Raw genomic sequence first — 21,931 nt, forward strand, 5'->3', positions numbered from 1 at the left:
TTACTTAATGGAAGTCGTACCATGATAATCACTTTTTTTTTTACTTTTTTTAAAGATTTTATTTATTTTGAGTTTTACAATTTTCCCCCTAATCTTACTTCCCTCCCCCTACCCCCCCACAGAAAGCAATTTGTCAGTCTTTACATTGTTTCCATGTTGTACATTGATCCAAATTGAATGTGATGAGAGAGAAATCATATCCTTAAGGAAGAAATATAAAGTATAATAGAACAAGATCAGACAATAAGATAGCAGTTTTTTTCCCCTAAATTAAAGGGAATAGTCCTTGAACTTTGTTCAAACTCCATGGTTCCTTCTCTGGATATAGATGGTATTCTCCATTGTAGACAGCCCAAAATTGTCCCTGATTGTTGCACTGATGGAATGAGCGAGTCCATCAAGGTTGAACGTCACCCCCATGTTGCTGTTAGGGTGTACAGTGTTTTTCTGGTTCTGCTCATCTCACTCAGCACATGATAATCACTTTTTTAATTATACTTTTTAAATTATACTTTTGTGTCAAGAAGGGTAGTTATATTGGATATAGGGTTCTGAAGACAAATTGAATTTTCCATTTTTATATAATAAAGTTATAATATTTTAAGTACTGGAAATTAAGCTGCAAAACAAATATAAAAATTATGCACAGTGGGGTTGATCAAAGAGTAATTTAGAAAATGGGGAGATCCCTGGAAGGTAGAAATATTTCTGAAAATGATGATGTAGAGTCTAGGATCTAGAAGTTTAAAATACTATAAGCTTCCAAGTATATATATATATATATATACATATATATATATTAATTATAGTATAAAATGCTATAATACTTCCAAGTATTCTTGGAAACAATTCTTCACTTGGAAAAATTTGTGGTAGTGCAACTACCAGATTATTTTGCCCAGACAGGATTAAGAGAACATGAAGAATATATGAGAGGTGGCCAAAGCTAAAGATGATTTGTGTTTCTTATATCTTACATACCTTTCTTTCCCTTGTTAACTTTTCCTTCTCTTTATGATTTGAAATGCTTTTATTTTAAATTAAATGTGTATTGGGGCAGCTAGGTGGCGCAATGAATAGAGCATTGGCCCTGGAGTCTGGAGGACTTCAGTTCAGATTCAGTCTCAGACCTAAGACTTATTTAGCTGTGTGACCTTGGGCATGTCACTTACCCCATTGCTTTGCAAGAATAAAAATAATTAAATGTTTGTCTTTTTTAAAAATTTTATTTTATTTTTTCAAGGCAGTGGGGTTAAGTGATTTGTCCAAGATTACACAGCTAGGTAATTATTAAGTGTCTGAGGCTGGATTTGAGTTCAGGTCCTCCTGACTCCAGGTTTTGTTTCTTATTTGTCAAGCCACCTAACTGCCCCAAATGTGTGTCTTAAACCAATGTAAGAAAACTATCAGGAAGTTTAAATACAATAATATTTTATAATTTCATTTAATAGGTTTAAGAATGCTGCTACTAACTTAAAAGAAATGCAGCGAAGCAATGAGTCAGATTTGGATTTCATTACAGATCTGAGAAAGAAACTTCATAGAGCAAAAAAAGAAAAATTGGAAATAACCACTACCCACAATGCCCAGGTAGGTTTTATATATTGATGAGTGCTCAAAAGAACAGTTTAGTATAGAAATAGAAAGGAAACCTACAATTGTTGAATTATAGAAATATTTTTTGCAGTGATACTAGTCTAGTATGTTCATTAAATATGAAACCTAGGATTTGATTTTTCAGTACTTTTCATTTTGCAACATGTTAACCTGCTCTTTAATTATTTGTAGAAATAGTAGTCTACTTTTTGAAAAAAACTGAATATGAGGAAAAGGAAAGTTTTTAAGTGTATATTTGTTATGATTATATTTTAGTGAGAGTAAAAGAACATTAAGGAAAAATAACTTTTGCTTAAGCCTTTGTTTCCCAAGGCAGTTGTAAGGTCAGAGTGTTTATTCTTTTGGTTTTCTTCACTTTACATAATTAGGAGTGAGTTTCAATGTATTTTCTTGTATTCTTTTTACTTGACATTTTTTACTTATTTTGATGATTTGTGTAATGTCTTTACCATCATTAGGAATTCCATAGCTTCCTTCAAAGCTAAGAAGTTTATCTATTGCTCCTAGTTACTAGTGAAATTACTTTGCATACTGAAATTACTTTGTTATATTTTGTATCTAATTTTCTGTATTCATATTGTTACCTTCCAATACACTATGAATTAATTACATGAAGGTTTTATTTTTTTCTTTTCTAACCTGAGTATCAGGAATGTAGTAGGCATTTTGTAATTTATTGAATTGAATGCATATTGAAATCTTGATGTACCCTTTATGACCTTGGATGAATTGCTTAGCCTTTCTAAGCCTCATTTATAAAATGAAAGTCTCTTCTTTAACTCCAGATCAGATTCTTATGAAATTCTTTGGGTGATGAAAGTACATTCTCCACCAGTGCAGATTGCAGCCTTCTTATTTATTGAATCTCTTGTCCCAATGAGTTTTTAAAAAACCTTACACCAGGGTCCTTCCTCTGGATCTCCTGACATTGTGTGACTATCGTAAACATATTCTTTATTCTAATCCTTTGCCATTTCTGGTCAAACATTTCTTTGATGAAAATTTTTATGCTTTTTTTTCTTGTATAGTTCTTTATTGGTGATAAATGTGACTCTTGTGTCTAATTTAACCTCTCTTTCCCTTTGGTTGACATACAATTTTTATTCTTCAGATATTCTAGGGCTTAATCCTTTATAGCTATATAATTCATCAAAAAATGTATTTTTAAAAAGAACCTTTTTTTGGGGTGACTAGGTAGCACAGTGGATACAGCACTGGCTCTGGAGTCAGGAGTCTCTGAGTTCAAATCCAGCCTCAGACACTTAATAATTACCTAGCTGTGTGGTCATGGGCAAACCACTTAACCCCATTGACATGCAAAAAAAAACCCACCTAAAAAAAGAACCTTTTTTTGGGGGAGAAGTTAAGGATCATTAAAAACACTTTAATAGTTTCTCAGATGCAGTCAGACTGTTCTCTTTTATTTATTTCTCGCTCAGTAAGTGCCTCTTTGTAGTGCCTGTCCAAGATGACCTCTCTAAATAGGCTCTTCTTCCAAAGTCATCACACAGTTTGAACATTTAGGCATTTTTCATATCCTTGGTTTTTTCCTATGTGAGTTAGGTTAAATTCTCATGAGTAATTTTAGATAACAATTTGGAGAATATGCAGTGTGTTTGGAATATAGATTGTATGAAGGGGAATAATATAAAATTAGACTGGAGATATAGTTTGAAATCAGATTGTAGTATTGGTAATTTTTTTTGTAATTTAAGGCAGTAGGGTTAATTGACTTGCCCAAGGTCACACAGCTAGGCAATTATTAAGTGTCTGAGGTCAGATTCAAGTTTTAACTAGATGGTGGATGGGATTGAGACATGTCCAATCCACCACCCCTTCCCCAACCCAGGGAGAAAGCATGGAATCTTTCCCAGACACTTGTAAGGATAAAAAATCTTTCCCCCTAAAACTGCTCAATCTTCCCCTTAAATGTTCTTTCTTCTCTTAAACTCTTCTGAACTCTACCCAAACCGCAGCTTTTCTCTTTAAGAAACCCCCTCCCTTCCCTTAACTCTGCACAGCTACCACCAGCTCAGAGAGGGAGGGGCTGATTTCCATGTTGGGGGGGGGGCGCTGCACAACCACTTATCCCATTCTACTTCTCTCTTTCCCTTTCTCCCAGTACATTACTCTCTCACCTCTTAACTCCCATCTATTTAATATGTTGTCCCTTAGTATTCAACTCCCATCTGTGCCTTGTCTATATATCTACTCCTTCTAACTGACCTAATAAAGGAGAAAGTTTATATGAGTTATCAGTATAATTTTTCCATATAGGAACATAAGCAGTTCATTATCATTAAATCCCTTATGATTTGCCTCTCTTCTTTACCTGTTTATGCTTTATTTGAGTCTTCTATTTGAAAAACATGTTTTCTATTCAGCTCTGGTCTTTTCTTTTTTTAAAATTTTTAATTAAAGATTTTATTTATTTTGAGTTTTGCATTTTTCCCCCATTTCACTTCCCTCCCCCAACCCCCCCACAGAAAGCAATTTGTCAGTCTTTACATTGTTTCCATGTTGTACATTGTTCCAAATTGAGTGTGATGAGAGAGAAATCATAGAAGAAACATAAAGTGTAAGAGATAACAAGATCAGACAATAAAATATCATGTTTTTTCCCTAAATTAAAGGAAATAGTCCTTGGACTTTGTTCAAACTCCATGGTTCTTTATCTGGATGCATATGGTATTCTCCATTGCAGACAGCCCCAAATTGTTCCTGATACTGATGGAATGAGTGAGTCCATGAAGGTTGATCATTGCCCCCATGTTGCTGTTAGGATGTAAAATGTTTTTTTTGTTCTGCTTGTCTCACTCAGCATTAGTTCATGCAAATCCCTCCAGGCTTCCCTGAATTTTCGTTCCTCCTGCTTTCTAATAGAACAGTAGTGTTCCATGACATACATATATCACAGTTTGCTAAGCCATTCCTCAATTGAAGGACATTTATTTAATTTCCAATTCTTTGCTACCACAAACAGAGCTGCTATGAATATTTTCTGTACAAGTGTTGTTTTTACTGTTTTTCATAATCTCTTCAGGTTATAAAACCAGTAGTAATATTGGTGGATCAAAGGGTATGCACATATTTGTTGCCATTTTGGCATAATTCCAAATTTCTCTCCAGAAAGGATGGATGAGTTCACAGCTCCATCAACAGTGTAATAGTGTCCCAGATTTCCCACAATCCTTCCAACAATGATCATTATCCTTTCTGGTCATATTGACCAGTCTGAGAGGTGTGAGGTGGTACCTCAGAGAGGCTTTAATTTGCATTTCTCTAATAATTAATGATTTAGAGCAATTTTTCATATGACTATGTATTGCTTTGATCTCCTCATGTGTAAATTGCCTTTGCATATCGTTTGACCATTTGCCAACTGGGGAATAGCTTTTCTTTTTTTTTAAATATGACTCAGTTCTCTGTATATTTTAGAAATGAGTCCTTTGTCAGAATCATTAGTTGTAAATATTGTTTCCCAGTTTACTATATTTCTTTTGATCTTGGTTACAGTGGTTTTATCTGTACAAAAGCTTTTATTACTATTTTATTTTATTTTGGGTCTTTTCTTTTTCTTCTTTTTGGTTTTTTGGAGAGCAGTGGGGTTCGGGTGGCTTGCATGTCGCACGGCTGGGTGATTGTTGGGTCTATGGGGCTGGATGTGGGCTCGGGTGCTCGTGGCTCCAGGGCTGGTGCTTTGTCCATTGCGCCACCTGGCCATACCTACAATTATTACTATTATTTTTTTTAATTTTAATTTTTTCTCTCCCCTTTACTTTAACGCTCAAGCAAGTCTATATTTATGGGGGGAGGGGGTACTTCGTTTACTCTTAAACAAGAATATTTTATTAATGTAAAAAACATTTGTACAAAATGAGATAAAAAATAAATAAAAAAGAAGAAACAAAGTATAAGAGATAACAAGATCAGACAATAAGATAGCAGTTTCTTTTTTTTTCTAAATTAAAGGGAATAGTCCTTGAACTGTGTTCAAACTCCATGGTTCTTTATCTGGATACAGATGGTATTCTCCATTGCAGACAACCCCAAATTGTCCCTGATTATTGTACTGATGAAATAAGTGTATCCATCAAGGTTAATCATCACTCCCATGTTGCTGTTAGGTTGTACAGTGTTTTTCTGGTTCTACTCATCTTACTCAGCATCAGTTAATGCAAATCTGTCCAGGCTTCCCTGAATTTTTGTTCCTCCTGCTTTTTAATAGAACAATAGTGTTCCATGATATACACATACCACAGTTTCCCTAAGCCATTCCTCAGTTGAAGGACATTTACATGATTTCCAATTCTTTTCCACCACAAACAGGGCTGCTATGAATATTTTTGTACAAGTGATGTTTTTACCCTTTTTCATCATCTCTTCAGGGTATAGACCCAGTGGTGGTATTGCTGGTTCAAAGGGTATGCGCATTTTTGTTGCCCTTTGGGCGTAGTTCCAAATTTCTCCCCGGAAAGGTTGGATGAATTCACAACATCTCTGGTGTTTTCATCAGAAAAATTTGAGTACCCTGTTTCATCTTTTCCTCTGAAAGAGTTAATCAGTTTTTCTGGGTAGTTAACTGATTCTTGGTTGTCATTCAAGTTTTTTGGCAGTTTTCATTTTAGTTCTCTCTCAGGAGGTGAAATGTTTCAATTTCCATTCCTGCCCCCCCCCCCCCCCCCATCAGAGTATCAGGGCAGTTTTCCTTGTCAATTTCTTGAAAGATGAGTCTATGCTCTTCTTTCAGGTAGTTCAATATTTTCAAATTCTTTCTCCTTGATTTATTTTCCAGGTTAGTTGTTTTTCCAGGGAGATAGTTCACATTTTCTTATAGTTTTTTCATTCTTTTGTTTTGTTTTATTGTTTCTTGATTCCTCACAAAACCATCAGCTTCCCTTTACTCCGTTCTATATTTTAATGAATTCTTTTCTTTTTTTTGAATTATAAAGATTATATTTATTTTGAGTTTTAGAATTTTTCCCCTAATCCTACTTCCCTCCCCCAGCACCCCACATAAGGCAATTTGCCATTCTTTACATTGTTTCCATGGTATACATTGATCCAAATTGAATGTGATGAGAGAGAAATCATAAGGGAATTATTTTCTTGAGTAAGCTTTTGTATCTCTTTTCTCCTTTGGTCAATTATGCATTTTTCTTTCTTTCTTTCTTTGTTTTTTTTTTTTTTTTACTTCTTTTTCCATTTGCCTCAATCTAGTTTTTAAGATTTTTTTTCAGTATTTTTTTTTATTTCCTTCACTAAACTGCTGACTTGGTTTTCATGATTTTATCTTCCCAGTTTTTTCCTCTACCTCCCTTACTTGATTTTCAGAATCCTTTTTGAATTCTTCCATAACTGAGACCAGTTCATATTTTTCTTGGGTGTCTGTATGTAGAAGGTTTGATTTTGCTATATTCTTCTGAGTGTGTAGTTTAATCTTCCTTATCCCCATAGTATTTTTGATCAGATTTTTTTCTTATGTTATTTGCTCATTTTCCTAGTCTTCGACTTGATTTTAACTCTTTGGTTTCCAGGATCAAAGGTGTACTGTACCAAACTTTTGGGGATGTTTTTGACAACTGTTATCATAGGTCCTCTAGGGATGTGCAAGTTTAAAATTCCAAGGTCTTATGACCAAAGGAGAGGTTAGCACTTCTCTACTGGCCTGTGCTGTATTCTGAAAGAAATCATAAGCACTCCTTTCAGCATTGGACCTGTGAGGGGGAGAGTTACCCCTCTCCCCTGTGGCAATAATCTCTATTGTTCCTTGGCTTGGGGCCCGGACTTTGATCCAGATCTGAATATGGGCAAAGCAACAGAATCCTGCCTCAGTGATAGCTAAGAGGACCCCTGTAATCTTCTTACCTCCTTACTGTCTGTGGGCTGAGAATTTTGGTAGCAGCTGCCACTGTTGATTCAGTGATTTCTGAGACCTGCTCCTGATCTGTTTGGAGTCTGGTCTATACTGCTGAGGCCTGAACTCATTTGTGCTCCAATCTCACTCTGGCACAGCTGAATTTTCCCACTGACTTTCCAAGTTGTCCTTGGTAATCCTTGGACTGAGAGGTCTGGAAGCTGCCACTCCTGTCAATGACCCAGTCACCTTGCAGGCTGTTTTTTAGATTGCTGTTCACTGGTGCTATTCTGTGCTCCTTTCTCATTCTGGTGCAGCAGACTCTTCTTCCAGATCTTCCAAGTTGTCTTGGGCTGAAAAATTGTTTCCCTCAGTTTTTATGTGGGTTCTGCCACTCTAGAATTTTTGACAGTCATTATTTAACAGTATTTGAAGTGGTTTGGGGGAGAGCTCTGGATAGTCCCTGCCTTAACTCCACCATCTTGACTCCAGCTCTCTATACACACATACTCTTTTTTTTCGAAAGGCAGTGGGGTTAAGTGATTTGCTCAAGGTCACACAACTAGGTAGGTAATTATTAAGTCTCTGAGGTCGTATTTGAACTCAGGTTCTCCTGACTCCACCACCTAGCAACCCTGATTTTAATTTTAATTGCTCCATGATTATGTTTGAGATATGATATAATATTTAATTTAATTTATTTTTTCAATTTTTATTTATTTGAGGTAATGGGATTAAGTGACTTTCTCATGAGGTTAGATTTGAACTCAGGTCCTTCTGACTTCAGGGCTGATGTTTTACCTACTGTGCCACCGAGCCACTCTGATTTTAATTTTAATTTCTTCACAATTATGTTTGAGATATAATATTTTAAAATTGCTTCGAGGGGAATTTGGGAGATCCCAGTTTGGCTTATTCTCTGGCCTTTCTTTATAATTTCTTAACATTTTTGAGTTAAATCTTTAATTTATAATTTATAATTTAGTTTAATCTTTAATTTATAAATTTCTACTCTGATTCCAAACAAACCTTGTTTATTAGGCCACAAAATTTTTATATTAAATTTAACTAGCTTGAATTGGAGTTTGTGATTAAATTTTCTTAAATCTATAGCAAGAGGGGCAGCTAGGTAGCGCAGTGGATAGAGAACTGGCTCTGAAGTCAGGAGTACCTGAGTTCAAATCCAACCTTAGACACCTAATAATTACCTAGCTATGTGGCCTTGGGCAAGCCACTTAACCCCATTTGCCTTGCAAAAATCCTAAAAAAAAATTATAGCAAGATGTAATTTATTTTACAGTAAGCTTTAAAAAGTTGTCCCAAATATCCTAAAGGATGCATTTCTGAACTTTTAAAAAAAATCCATATCATATTTAAATGGCTATAAGGTCTCACTGATTCAGGAACTTCTACCAATGATATAGATCATTTTATTCATGCCTCCTTGGTGTGATATATGCTTAAGTCTTCCTCAAACTTTGACACAATGTGCCAACTTGTTGGAAGCTCTCTTTTATTTCTTCTGACATTATAAAAGTATCATTGGATGAAGAGACTCTAAGAAAAATGACAGAATAAGATCAGTAACTAACTACAAAGTTCTCTCATTTCCCCATAAATAATTTAAAATAACATCTCAGAATCAATTCTAATTCTAATTGGTAGAAATAACTAAAAGGCATGGCAAACAGTTGTCCAGTTTAGACAACTTGGGAGTATATTAAGATATCTCTTGGTGGATTCTAACAAATCATCATACAACAAACCCTGTGTAACTTGTTGGCACACAGGGCTAGCTCTGTTGCAATAGCCTTAGCTTTCAGAAATTTTCAACCTAAGGACAGTGTAGGGAATCAGACAGCTGATCAGGGGAAGTTTGCAGTGTTCTGTGATAGTTGGTCCTGGAAGTAGAGCCCAAGTTTGTTGACTAGAGGGGTTCTTAAGTTGTGAGTGAGGAGGAACAAGTACTTGCTGGTAAGTTGACAGCTTTAAAGGGATACTCACAGGAGAGTACAGTCCCTGGTTTTGGTTCCAGGACAGATTTTGATGATCTGAAGCTAGCAGCCTTAGTGGAACTGTAAGAAGTAAGTGTGTTTCAGTGCTAGGGGCTCTTAATTATGGCTCAAGGGTGGAGAGGAATACCTGACTGCAGATTGCCAGGTAGAGCTTGGAAAACAATAGCTTACACAATTAAAGCTTGACACATTATTCCCCCTCTTCTTGGTTCTATACCCCTACTCTAATGTAAAGTTGAAGAAAGCCAAGAAATAAGTAACCCCCCCCCCCCCCCAAAGAAAAAGTAAGCCAAAGAGAAAGAACCCAAGCTTAGGTAACTATTACAATTATAGAGAAAATCAGGGTTCAAACTCAGAAGAAAACAGTGAAAGTCAAAACAATTACTTCTGAATCTTGAAATAAAAATGTAAAATGGTCAATATCCAAAAATACTTCTTAGAAGAGCTTAGAAAGACTTTAAATATTTAGAGAGTTTGAGGAAAAATTAGGGAAAAAATAGGATTAATGAAAAAATCAAGAAAATTATGAAAAGGTCTTTCAATTGAAAAAAGAGATCCAAAAACTTAGAGAAGAAAACAATTCCTGAAGAATTAGAATTCGATGAAGGGAAGTTAATAACTTTTGAAGATATCAAGAAATAATAAAAAAATTAAAAGAATGAAAAAAGAAAAGATAATGTGAAATATCTCTTTATAAAAACATATAGCATCTATAAGGTTAAAATATATCAAAGAGAGACAATGTAAGAATTGTTGGACTACCTGAAAGTAATGATCCAAAAAACAGGCTAGACAGTATACATCAAAAAATTATTAAGGAAAATTGACCTGAAGTTTTAAAAGTAGAGGGTAAAATAGAAATTGAAACAAACAGCTAATTATCACCTGAAAGAGGTCCCAAGGTAAAAATGCAGAGGATTATTTTAACTAAGTTCTTTTTTTTTTAAAGATGTTATTTATTTTGAGTTTTACAATTTTTCCCCTAATCTTACTTCCCCCCATCCTCCACAGAAGGCAATTTGCCAGTCTTTACATTATATAACTAAGTTCTAAAGCTCCCATTTTAACATTTAATAACTTATATATTAAAAGACTGAAGAGAATGGAGCATGAAATTCCAAAGTGTAAATTAACTAGGTTTGCAATCAAGAATAATTTATCCAGCAGTGTCATTGTAACTATCCAGCAGTGTAATCCTGCAAGGAAAAAGAATGCTTAAAGAATTAAAGGACATTGAGGTATTCATAAAGATTAAACCAGAACTAAATACAAAATTTGATCTACAAGAATCAGAAGAAACATAAGAAGGTAAACATGAAAGACCATTTATAAAAGATTTAATAAGGTCAAATTATTTACCTGATATAGGATAACTTATCAATAACTTTTTAGAATGTTATATTAATAGATTAGTTTGAAAGGGCACCCATAGATAGAAGATTTGGGGTTGAATTGAATATGTTGGTATAATTCTGAAAAACAAAATTGGGTATAGAAAGGTAAAATGAAGCAAATCCCATACAAACAAGTTGGGAATGGAAGAACTATTACAGTAGAGGACAGTACAGGGTAGAGGCCTGGTAGCATTTGAATCTTTATCTCATCAGAACTGGGTTAAAGAGGGAATAATATATGTCTCAAAACATATAAAAGACTTGCCAATTTAAAGAGAAATAGGTGGTCAACAGAATAGGATAAGGGACAGTCTCTTCAAAAAATATGCATATTGAAAAATTAGAAGAAAATGTGAAACATCTCATTGAAAAATCAACAGATATGGAAAACAGATTTAGGGAAGATAATTTAAAAATTATTGGAATACCTGAAAGTCATGACCAGGAAAAGAGCCTTGACATCATTTTCAAAGAATTATTACAGGAAAATTGCCTGTATATCCGAAAAGCAGAGGGCAAGATAGAAATGGAGAGAATCCATTGTTCTTCCCAAGAAAGAGATCCAAAAAAAAAAAAACCCCAACCCCCCAGTAATATTATAGCCAAGTTCCAGAACTCCCAAGTCAAAGAGAAAATATTACAAGTAGCCAGAAGGACACAATTCAAATATCGTGGAGCTGCAGTCAGGATCACGCAGGACTTAGCAGCAACTACATTAAAAGCTCGTAGGGCTTGGAATATAATATTCCAGAAGGCAAAAGAGCTTAGAATGCAACTGAGAATCAGCTACCCAGCAAAACTGAATGTCCTCTTCTAGGGAAAAAGATGGACTTTCAATGAACCAGAGGAATTTCAAATGTTCCTTTTGGAATTGCCAGAGCTGAACAGAAGGTTTGCTCTTCAAATACAGGACTCAGGTGAAGCATAGAGATTGGAGGAGAAGGGGAAAATATGAGGGACTTAATGATGATGAACTACATGTATTCCTGTATAGAAAAATAATACTGATAATACTTATATGAACCTTCTCATTTAATAGAGCAGGTAGAAGGAGCTTTTATAGATGAAGCACAGGAGAAAATTGAATTTGAAGATATATATTGTGTAAAAATTTTAAAAATGTTAAAATGGTGTAAAAATAGTTAAAAGGGAAATGTAATGAGAGGAAAAAAAGGAGAGGAGGAATAGGCTAAGATATTTCATATAATAAGATTTTTCTTTATTACAATGAACTATTGCAATAAATATGGAAGGGGGAAGGCGAGGGGGAATGAGGGAATCTTTGCTCTCATTAGAGGTGGCTAGGAGAGGAAACAGCATATTTACTCAATGGGGTATAGACATATGTAGGAAGAAGGAGAGAAGGGGGGACAGGGGGAAGGGGGGGGAATGTGAGTGATGGAGGAGAGGATGGACCATGGGGGGAGAGTGGTCAGATATAACACATTTTCTTTTTTACTTCTTGCTAGGGACTGGGATTGGATGGCCTGTCCAGGACCATAGGGCTAGGTTGATGCTGGGTAAGGGGTAGTATGTGGGCTTAGGGCCTCTTGGCCCCAGGGCCGGGGATCTGTCTGCTGTTGCCACTCAGCTACTCTACAGCAGAGACAGAGTGAAAGGAGAGAGAAAATATAGTTCATGGTAGTAGAGAAATATGAACGGAGGGAGTTGTGATCAGCAATGGCAATGGTGGAAAAATATGGAACTTTTGTGATGGACTTATCCTAAAGAATGTGATCCACCTGCAACAGAGCTGGTGGTGTTGGAACACAGACTGAAGCACATTTTTTATTATTATTAATTTTTTTGGGGGGTGCAGGGCAAATGGGACTGGGTGGCTTGCCTGGGGCCGCACAGCTGGGTGATTTTTGGGTGTCTGAGGCCAGATTTGGACCTGGGTGCTCCTGGCATAAGGGCCAGTGATCTGTCTGCCATCCAGCTGGCCCTGTTATTATTATTATTATTATTATTATTATTACTATTTTATTTTATTTTGGGTCTTTTATTTTGGGGGGGGTTTGTAGGGCAATGGGGTTGGGGTGGCTTGCATGGGGTTGGTCACACAGCTGGCTGATTGTTGGGAGTTTGGGGCTGGGTTTGGGCTTGGGTGCTCCTGGCTCCAGGGCTGGTTCTCTGTCCACTGCGCCACCTGTCCCTACCTATGATTATTCTTAGTATCATTTTTAAATTTAAATTTAAATTTTTTTCTCTCCCCTTTATTGTTTATGTGGGTCTATATTTTCTTGGGGGAGGGGGTATTATGTTTACTGTTAAACAAGTATATTTTAGTAATGTATAAAAATTATTTGTACAAAATAAGAATGAATGAATAAATGAATGAATAAATAAATAAATAAATAGATAAATAAAATAGGCAAATTAAGAAATAAGATAAGGGAACATATAAGGATTGGAATTCTTTTTTTAAATTTTTTTTTATCTTTTATTTTTCGTTTTTTTCAAGGCAATGGGGTTTAGGGGCTTGTCCAAGGCCACACAGCTAGGTAAATATTAAGTGTCTGAGGCAGGATTTGAACTCAGGTACTCCTGACTCCAGGACTGGTGCTCTATCCACTGTGCCGCCTAGCCGCCCCTAAAAAATTTTTTTTTTAAATTTTACAATTTTCCTCCCAATCTTGCTTCCCTTCCCCTCACCCCCCACAGAAGGCAGTCTGATAGTCTTTACATTGTTTCCATGCTATACACTAATCAAAATTAAATGTGTTGAGAGAAAAATCATTAAGATTGGTTTCTTAAAAGGGATGTAGTTTAGGGAAACAGTGGTCAAAGTAAATAAGATATCTTAGGTAGGATAGTCTAAAAAGGGGGAGGGGAGAGAAGGATAAAAAGGAAAAATAGGATGAAGGGAAATATTTAATTAGTATGATTAAAGGAAATGATAATGACAACATACCATAAACTGTGGGATTCAGCAAAAGGAGTAATCAGAGGGAAATTTATTTCTCTGAATGCTCATGTTAATAAAGTAGAGAAAGAGCAAATCAATGAATTGGCATGTAATTAAAAAACAAGTTAAAAATTCTCAATTAAACACCAAATTGGGGGCAGCTAGGTGGTGCAGTGGATAGAGCACCGGCCCTGGAGTCAGGAGTACCTGGGTTCAAATCCGGCCTCAGACACTTAATAATTCCCTAGCTGTGTGGCCTTGGGCAAGCCACTTAACCCCATTTGCCTTGTAAAAATCCTAAAAAAAAACAAACCCCAAAACAAAAAACCACCAAATTGGAAATCCTGAAAATTAATGATGAGATTAATAAAATTTAATGTCAGAAAAGAAATTAAATTAGCCAACTATTAGTTGCTTTTTATTAAAAACACAATAAAATAGATAGATTATTGGTTAATATGATTTAAAAAAATGAAGAAAGCTAGCTCTCTATTATGAAAAATGAAAAGGGTTAATATACTGCTAATGAGGAGGAAGTCAATGCAATTAATGGGAGTTTTATTTTACTTGATTATATCCCAATAAATTTAAAAATTTATGTGAAATGGAAGAATGCTTATAAAATATAAACTGATTAAAGGAAATAGAATGTCTAAAAATCTATTTTTCAAATTTTGCATTTTTTAAATTTCATAGAAATATTAATTTTTTACATATCACTTTTGCATGACCAAATTTATTTTATTTAATTTTTTTGACTCAAGAATTTAACAGTTTGAGTAATGGATTAGCTAAATAGCATTGTTTCGCAGTTTGTAGTGTACCATCAGGCTTTGATGATAGTAATGGTCTTTATCATATGATATAGACTATGACATGGTTTTCTTCATAGGTGTGGGCTATTTCAATTTATTTTGGCAATGAAGAGCTTTTTTAATATTAAAAAATGTGTGCCCACAAAATATCCATTTTATAAATGGATTTATTTAAAATAGGTATTTTAGAAATACCTATTAGCTTATACAAAAGATAATAGCAAAAAGATCAATATAAAATCAGTAATGCTTCAATTTTTTTGATTATTTTATCAGTGTTATAATGATGATTATCTCTTTTACCTCTGAACTTTAAAATATGCCTATTTCATATTGTTTCTTTTTTTTGTGTAAATTGATATTCACTTCATGTTCTAAATTTCTCAAGAACAAGAATTTTATCTTTAGATCCCTTAGTTTATTTAGCACAGTGTCTTATATATGGTAGATATTTGGTAATAATCTTTTGAGTGGATGATAGTATGGGTAATATCATTAAGATCTGAAAGAGATCTTTTGAAATGTTCTAGAGCTCAGGGATTGAGTGGTCCAGGAATTGAGACTTAGAGAAAATCACATGAAGACAGTTGAAGTCTCATTCTTCCAATTTATTATTTCCTTTTTCTTTTCTTTTTTTTTTTTTTAGGTTTTTGCAAAGCAAACGGGCTTAAGTGGCTTACCCAAGGCCACACAGCTAGGTAATTATTAAGTGTCTGAGACTGGATTTGAACCCAGGTACTCCTGACTCCAAGGCTGGTGCTTTATCCACCATGCCACCTAGCCGCCCCTCAAGATATTATTTCCTTTGTATTTTTTTAGTCTATTTTTTAGAGAAGTGTAAGATGGAAAACAATTGTCACTTGAAATGACCAAAAGAACCAAGAAACTATTTAAAATTAGGAAAAGCATCATCTTTTAAACTTCAAATATATAAGCCATTGGCAGCATAGCTTTAGAGTACAAGCTCTTTTGCAAAACATTTCAAAAGAAGTATTATAGAAAAGTGTGAATAGTATTTGCCACATGAAAGAGCAAAAAGAAATTGACAAGAAAATGATGTCAAAAGGCTTTCATATCATCCCATATAAAAACTGTCTGGTGGACTTTAGAATGATTACATTGATTTTTATTATACATTGTTTCCTCATGGAAATTCAAAAAGTAGGAGTTTATCAGAACTTTGCAAAAAAGATGATTTATTGCCATTTCTGCTGTTTCATCAATCAGTATCAACAATAAAAATATCAGTATAATTATAATGAAAATTAAAACCATTAAAAAGCTACATTGTTATTTAATTTGTCCTTTAATTTCATTTATCTATAGCTAAAGTATGAAATTAAGTTTGATTTCCCTTAAATTTTCAAGAATTTTTGAACTTTAAAAATGACTTTTTCAATACAGTTTAAAATGAGAAAATCAAATGATATCATTGATTATGTGCTAAAAACACTTTAAGGGTTCTGTTTTCAGTCCTTCAAGAAATGAATCAAGAAATGATTAGCTTGTATAGATAATTCAAACAAATAGTATTTCCTTGTTGCATTTTACAGAATTTCACATGATAATTTTTAGGTTTAGTAATAGCTGAAAAGTATTTTAATGTTAGTTGATGATTTTAGGTTTTTGCAAAGCAAATGGGGTTAAGTGGCTTGTCCAAGGCCACACAACTAGGTAATTATTAAGTATCTGAGACTGGATTTGAACCCAGGTACTTCTGACTCCAGGGCCGGTGCTGTATACACTGTGCCACCTAGCCACCCCTAGTTGATGATTTTAGAAATCTATTTTCAGATGTTGACCTATGAGAGCCAGCTTACCAAGCTTCGATCTGATGTTGAGAAAGGGGAGGCACTTCGACAGAGTCTTGAATATGAACTTGCTCTTGCTAGAAAGGAACTTGGCCTTGGAAGATTTGCTATTGAAGAAAAATTAGTTGAGTCATATAAGAAGAATGACCAACTACAAGGTACATATTTTTTTTGTGTTTTATTTTTAAAACTCTGTGCATTGATTCTATGTGTACCTTTTCTGATAATTATATAAACAACTGCTTTAGGAAATTTGTGTTGTGGACCCAGGTATAGATGGAGCAGTATCCAGCTGATGCTTTGTTTAGAACCCACTGCTTGTAGAAGGACAGAATAATGGGATTGATCTCTAATGTAGGTAACTTTAATCTACTTTACAGGTATAAATTTCATCATTAATCCTGACTTACTGTTTTGGAAGTACTTGAAATTAGTCTCAAGTATCTTTATATGTTTGGTCTGATTTTCATATGAAAGGCAAGTTAAATGTTTATTATTGTTACCTTTAAAAATTTTTTTCTCCTAAATGCCAACTATGTGCCAGGCACCATGCTAGGAATGCAATGATTAAAAAAAAAATGAAATGGTCCTTGCTCACAGAGAGATCTTGTTTTGTCAGGGAAGCAATGTCTAATTATATGGAAGGTAGATATATATTGGGAAGGCACTCCCAGATGGGGAATCAGGGACGGCTTTGTATAAAAGGTGATCCTTGAGTTCAGCTTGGATGATCATTTTATCTATGCCTGGCACATAGGTATTTAATAAATTCTTGTTTTTTTGACTGACTGACTGACTGTCCCACTCCCTATAAAGATTGTTTCAAGCCTTCTCTCTCTCTCTCTCTCTCTCTCTCTCTCTCTCTCTCTCTCTCTCCTTACACTTCCTACTCTGTTTCTTCCCACTTTGCTTTCAGTTTCTGAGAAAGAGCTCAAGCCTTTATGTGTACCCTTGTTATATCATTCTTTCCTCTTTTCTCTAGCAGATACCAACTACCTTCTTATCTTTGGTCTCTTCCCCAATTATTGACTACTTCTCTTGTGCTGATAAACAAACTCATGTCTTTCCCATTCTGGATAAAAACAAACCCCCCAAACAATCCTGCATTTAACCCGACTCTCCTCTCTAGTTTTCTTCCTGCCTCTTTTCTCTCTTTTTTTCCCTTAGATTTTTCAAGGCAATGGGGTTAAGTGACTTGCCCAAGGCCACACAGCTAGGTAATTATTAAGTGTCTGAGTTTGGATTTGAACCCAGGTACTCCCAACTCCAAGGCTGGTGCTCTATCCACTGCACCACCTAGCCGCCCCCTCTTCTCTTTCATAATAGTCATACCTTAGAAGAAAGCTACCTTGGCCTTTCTCCTCAAACCTTTGCACTCTAGTTTTCCTCCTCAACTGAAACTCTCTCCCCAAAGTTACCAATCTTCTCCTGATCACCATAGCCTTTTTTTTTTTTGCAAGGCAGTGGGGTTAAGTGGCTTGCCCAAGGACACACAGCTAGGTAATTATTATTAAGTATCTGAGGCCAAATTTGAATTTAGGTACTCCTGACTTCAGGGCTGCTGCTCTATCTACTGCGCCACCTAGTTGCCCCAACCATAGCCTTTTCTGCAGCTGATTCATCTTTCTTGATCATTTTTGCAGCATTGTTGTCTCTTCCTGGATATGCTTTTGTCTCTGAGATTTTGTGACATTACTTACTGTTGGTGTTCCTCTTAGCTGTTTGCGTCTTTTCAGTATCCTTTGCTGATTCACTGTCATGCCCCTTGGGGTGGAGGAAGTGTTCAGGGAGGACTAACTCCTTTGCTGTGCAAAGTGAGTCCTTTTCGGGGCTGCTCATTTGCCACCCACCTCTCACCTGTGGTTCCAAGATACTGTAGGATGAACAGTAGTCACAGCCTGGTAAACTGTCTTGGCAGAGATATTGTACCAGGTTGAGAGTAACTTATGAGCCTCATACCTCTTAGTGTGTTAGAGGTGTGTTTTCCCCAAGTATGTGAATATTTTCCCTAGCAGGATAGGTGGATATAAGAATTTGTTCCAACAGTATATAAAGGAGGCAGAAGCAGTCACTTTGGAATGCTTGGAGTTTTGTCATCTCAGACATCATGGTCATCCCAGACCATTTCCAGTTGTTCTGACTTTTGTCTTGGCTGCTTGATTTTATCTGGAAGAGAAAAATCAATGACTTCCCCACAATTCTGCCTTACTTAAATCTAATTTATACGTGAATCAAAACAAATTACTTATTTTTAAAAATTTTACCATTTATATTTTACTATTTTATTATTTTTGTTATAATTCAGTCATTTCAGTTATGTCTGATTCTATTTTGAGGTTTTCTTGCCAAAATACTGGAGTGGTTTGCCATTTCCTTCTCCAGCTTATTATAGAGGAATTATATAGAGGAAACTGAGGCCAACAGAATCAAATGACTTGCCCAGGGTTATATAATTATAGTAAGTGTCTGAGGCTGAATTTGATTGAACTCATGAAGATGAATCATCTTGACCCCAAGCTTCTAGCTGAATTTCCAACTAAAGAAGAAGTTTTGAATATCATTAGGCACTTCTACTGGGGCAAAACACCTGGTGCTGATTCCATTCCATTAGAAATCTTCAACGCTCAGGAAGTCTACTATTAATATAAAAGCTGACAGGAATCTTCTGGGTTATAGGGCAAGAACAGCTTAATCCTCAGGAGATTAAGGATGCCTCCATTGTCCATCTATAGTAAGGAAAAGGTAATAGGTTATCCTGTAACAATCATGGAGGAGTCTTTCTCTGAGTCATTCATTACTGGCTAGATTCTTTACAGAATCATCTTTTTTTTTTTTTTTTTTTTTTTTTAAGATTTTTCAAGGCAATGGGGTTAAGTGGCTTGCCCAAGGACGGCTAGGTAATTATTAAGTGTCTGAGGTCGGATTTGAACCCAGGTACTCCTGACTCACTGCGCCACCTAGCTGCCCCCAGAATCATCTTTAATTGACTGATTCTTCACCTGCCCATGTACTTCAGAAAAGAAGTAGTTGACATAGTGTTCATAGTCTGACAATTCCAGGAAAAATACCAGAAGCAGAACAGAGGTCTATACTCAGTCTTTGTCAATCTAACCAAGGCCTTTGATAATGTCAGTTGCCAAGACTTGTGGAATATCATGGTAAAATTTGGTTACCTGAAGAAAGTTCATCAGTATTGTATGCTAATTTCATTATGGCATGCTTGCATATATTCTGGATACTAGGCAATGTCCTCATGCTTTTCCAGTCACCAGTAGAGTGAAGAGCAGGTCTGGGTGCTTGTTCCTATGTGTTTTAAGCATGATGTTTTCAGGAATGTTTTCAGATGACTTAACAAGGATGAAACCGGCTTCAAAATCAACTACTATGCTAATGGTAAATTATTAAGCTTAAAGAAACTACAAACCAAGTTTAAAGTGGAGGGAGAATTGATGTGACTCTGCAGATACTTTGTGCACTTAATGCAGTCTTTGAGACTGAGAAACAACAAAGCATAGATTAGCTCTCTGCCTCTTGTGCTAATTTTGACTTACAAAATAAAGATTTATCACCAGCCATCACTGTGTCATTTATATGTGGAACCATTGATTACAATAAATGGAGAAATTTTGAATGCTCTGGGTAAGTTCACTTATTCTGGCAGTGTACTTTCCAGGGATATCTACATAGCTGATGATGTTGATATACACATTGACAAATATCTCTGTGGGAGAGAAGAGATATCATACTGAAGGTCTGTAGAGCAGTTGTGCTGACCTCCATGCTACATGCCTCTGAAATTTGGACAGTTTACTAGCACCATGCCAGAAAATTTAGACAATTCCATTTGAATTGTCTTAGGAAGACTCTGAAGATCACCTGGGCAAGATAATGTACTGGACACTGAAGTTCTTTATCGAGTTGAACCTGCCAACCAACCATTCAGACTGTTATAGAGACCACAATTCTAATGGGTTGGTCATGTTGTTCAAATACCAAACATACATTTCCCTAAAAGACTATTTTACAGAGAATTCAGACAAGGCCAGTGCTCACATGGAGGTCAGAAGAGGCAATACGAAGACTCCCAAGATCTTTGAAGACTTTTGATATCAGTTGTGAGACCCAAGAGACACTAGCACAGGACCATCAACATAGTGTGCTCTCATCAGAGAAGGTTCTGTGTTCTTTGAAATGCAAGACTTGGAAAGTTATAGGAGTTAACTTTTTCCTAAATGTTTATATTACTTATTTGTGTCCAGCCTTCTGAGCTCATATTGGTATTTTTGTTCTCTCATTTTATGAAGGACAACAATGAAGTTATAGCAACACTTTAATTCTATTAAGTTATTTTATTGTTAATATATTCTCATTATGTATTTACTATGTCCAGTTTTTATAGTAATTAAGATACATTTTACTGCCTATAACTAGTACTTCTCAGTACTTTAGAATATATTTCTAATTTTTAAGCTCTTTAGTATAGAAACCTGCAAATGTGAATTTGTCTGTTATTATTATTATTATTCACTTTTTTGATGTGGAAACTAGCTTTGGGAGATTGAGTAGGAGGAAGTCAAGACAGAAGTTAGGTTCCAGACCTCTCTGAGATTTACATTTAGTTCTAAATATATTCAGAATCTATACACACACACATATATATGTCTGTAACATATGTTTTACCTTTATAGTGCAAAATTCAGAGCTTCAAGAGAAGATAAATGAGATTGAAAAAGCATTTCAGACTTCTCAGTACAACTGGAAAGAAGAATGCAGAAGATTTGAACTGGATTTGGAGGAGAGAGACAGCATAATTCAAAACTGTAATCAAGAATATGATGTTCTTTTGAAGGAAAAAAATAGACTAGAGACTGTTCTAAAGGTACAATTTTCTTATTAAGAAATTTTGGTCCAGTTTCAATGTATTTTGTTGTAAACCAAGAAAATCTGAAATGACTCCAAACACCCTTAGGAAAGGTAAATAGTAAATTGTGATACATGAAGGTTTCCTATCACTTCCTATCACTTGTGATACATGAAGGCTTCCTATCACTTGTGCTTGTTTTGTGTATGTTTGTATATGTGGTTTATGTGTTCATTTTCTCTCCTTTATTTTTATTTTTTTTGCATTTTTATCAGTCTCTTCTGAGACTTTCATCACATTAGAACCTTTGCTGTGAAAATGTTTAGATTTTTCTAGACCAAATGACAGGATAATTTGCATGAAATATAATATGATAAAAAATAAAGTAACTTGTCACTCAAACAGTGACATATTTTGAGATTATATATGAATGGAATACATATTTTTGTTCAAACATACCATTATGGCACTAGAATATTTTATATATCAGTTCAGCTTCTAAATGTTATCTGTGACACATACTATATAAGCATTTAATTAATATTTAGTGTAATTATTTTATGGTATTTTCTTCAGTTGTACTTCTTAAAAGGATTTAGTAGATGACATGTAGAAATTGAAGGGTGACTTGGGGGCTCATCATGATTTTTCAC

General features: G+C 35.1%; 1 protein-coding gene across 6 annotated transcripts in view; it reads left to right on the forward strand.

Annotated features, from left to right (window-relative positions):
- Positions 1-21,931, forward strand: part of CCDC171 (coiled-coil domain containing 171) — a 459,446-nt gene that overhangs the window by 20,828 nt on the left and 416,687 nt on the right. For all 6 annotated transcript variants that reach the window (XM_074197551.1, XM_074197553.1, XM_074197549.1 and 3 more), the window contains 3 exons: positions 1,452-1,590; positions 16,401-16,575; positions 21,106-21,296. In XM_074197551.1, the coding sequence (XP_074053652.1) occupies positions 1,452-1,590; positions 16,401-16,575; positions 21,106-21,296 (505 nt within the window). The remainder of the gene's footprint in view (positions 1-1,451; positions 1,591-16,400; positions 16,576-21,105; positions 21,297-21,931) is intronic.

This window comes from Macrotis lagotis, chromosome 8 (genome assembly GCF_037893015.1).
Source record: "Macrotis lagotis isolate mMagLag1 chromosome 8, bilby.v1.9.chrom.fasta, whole genome shotgun sequence".
Classification (NCBI taxonomy): Eukaryota; Metazoa; Chordata; class Mammalia; order Peramelemorphia; family Peramelidae; genus Macrotis; species Macrotis lagotis.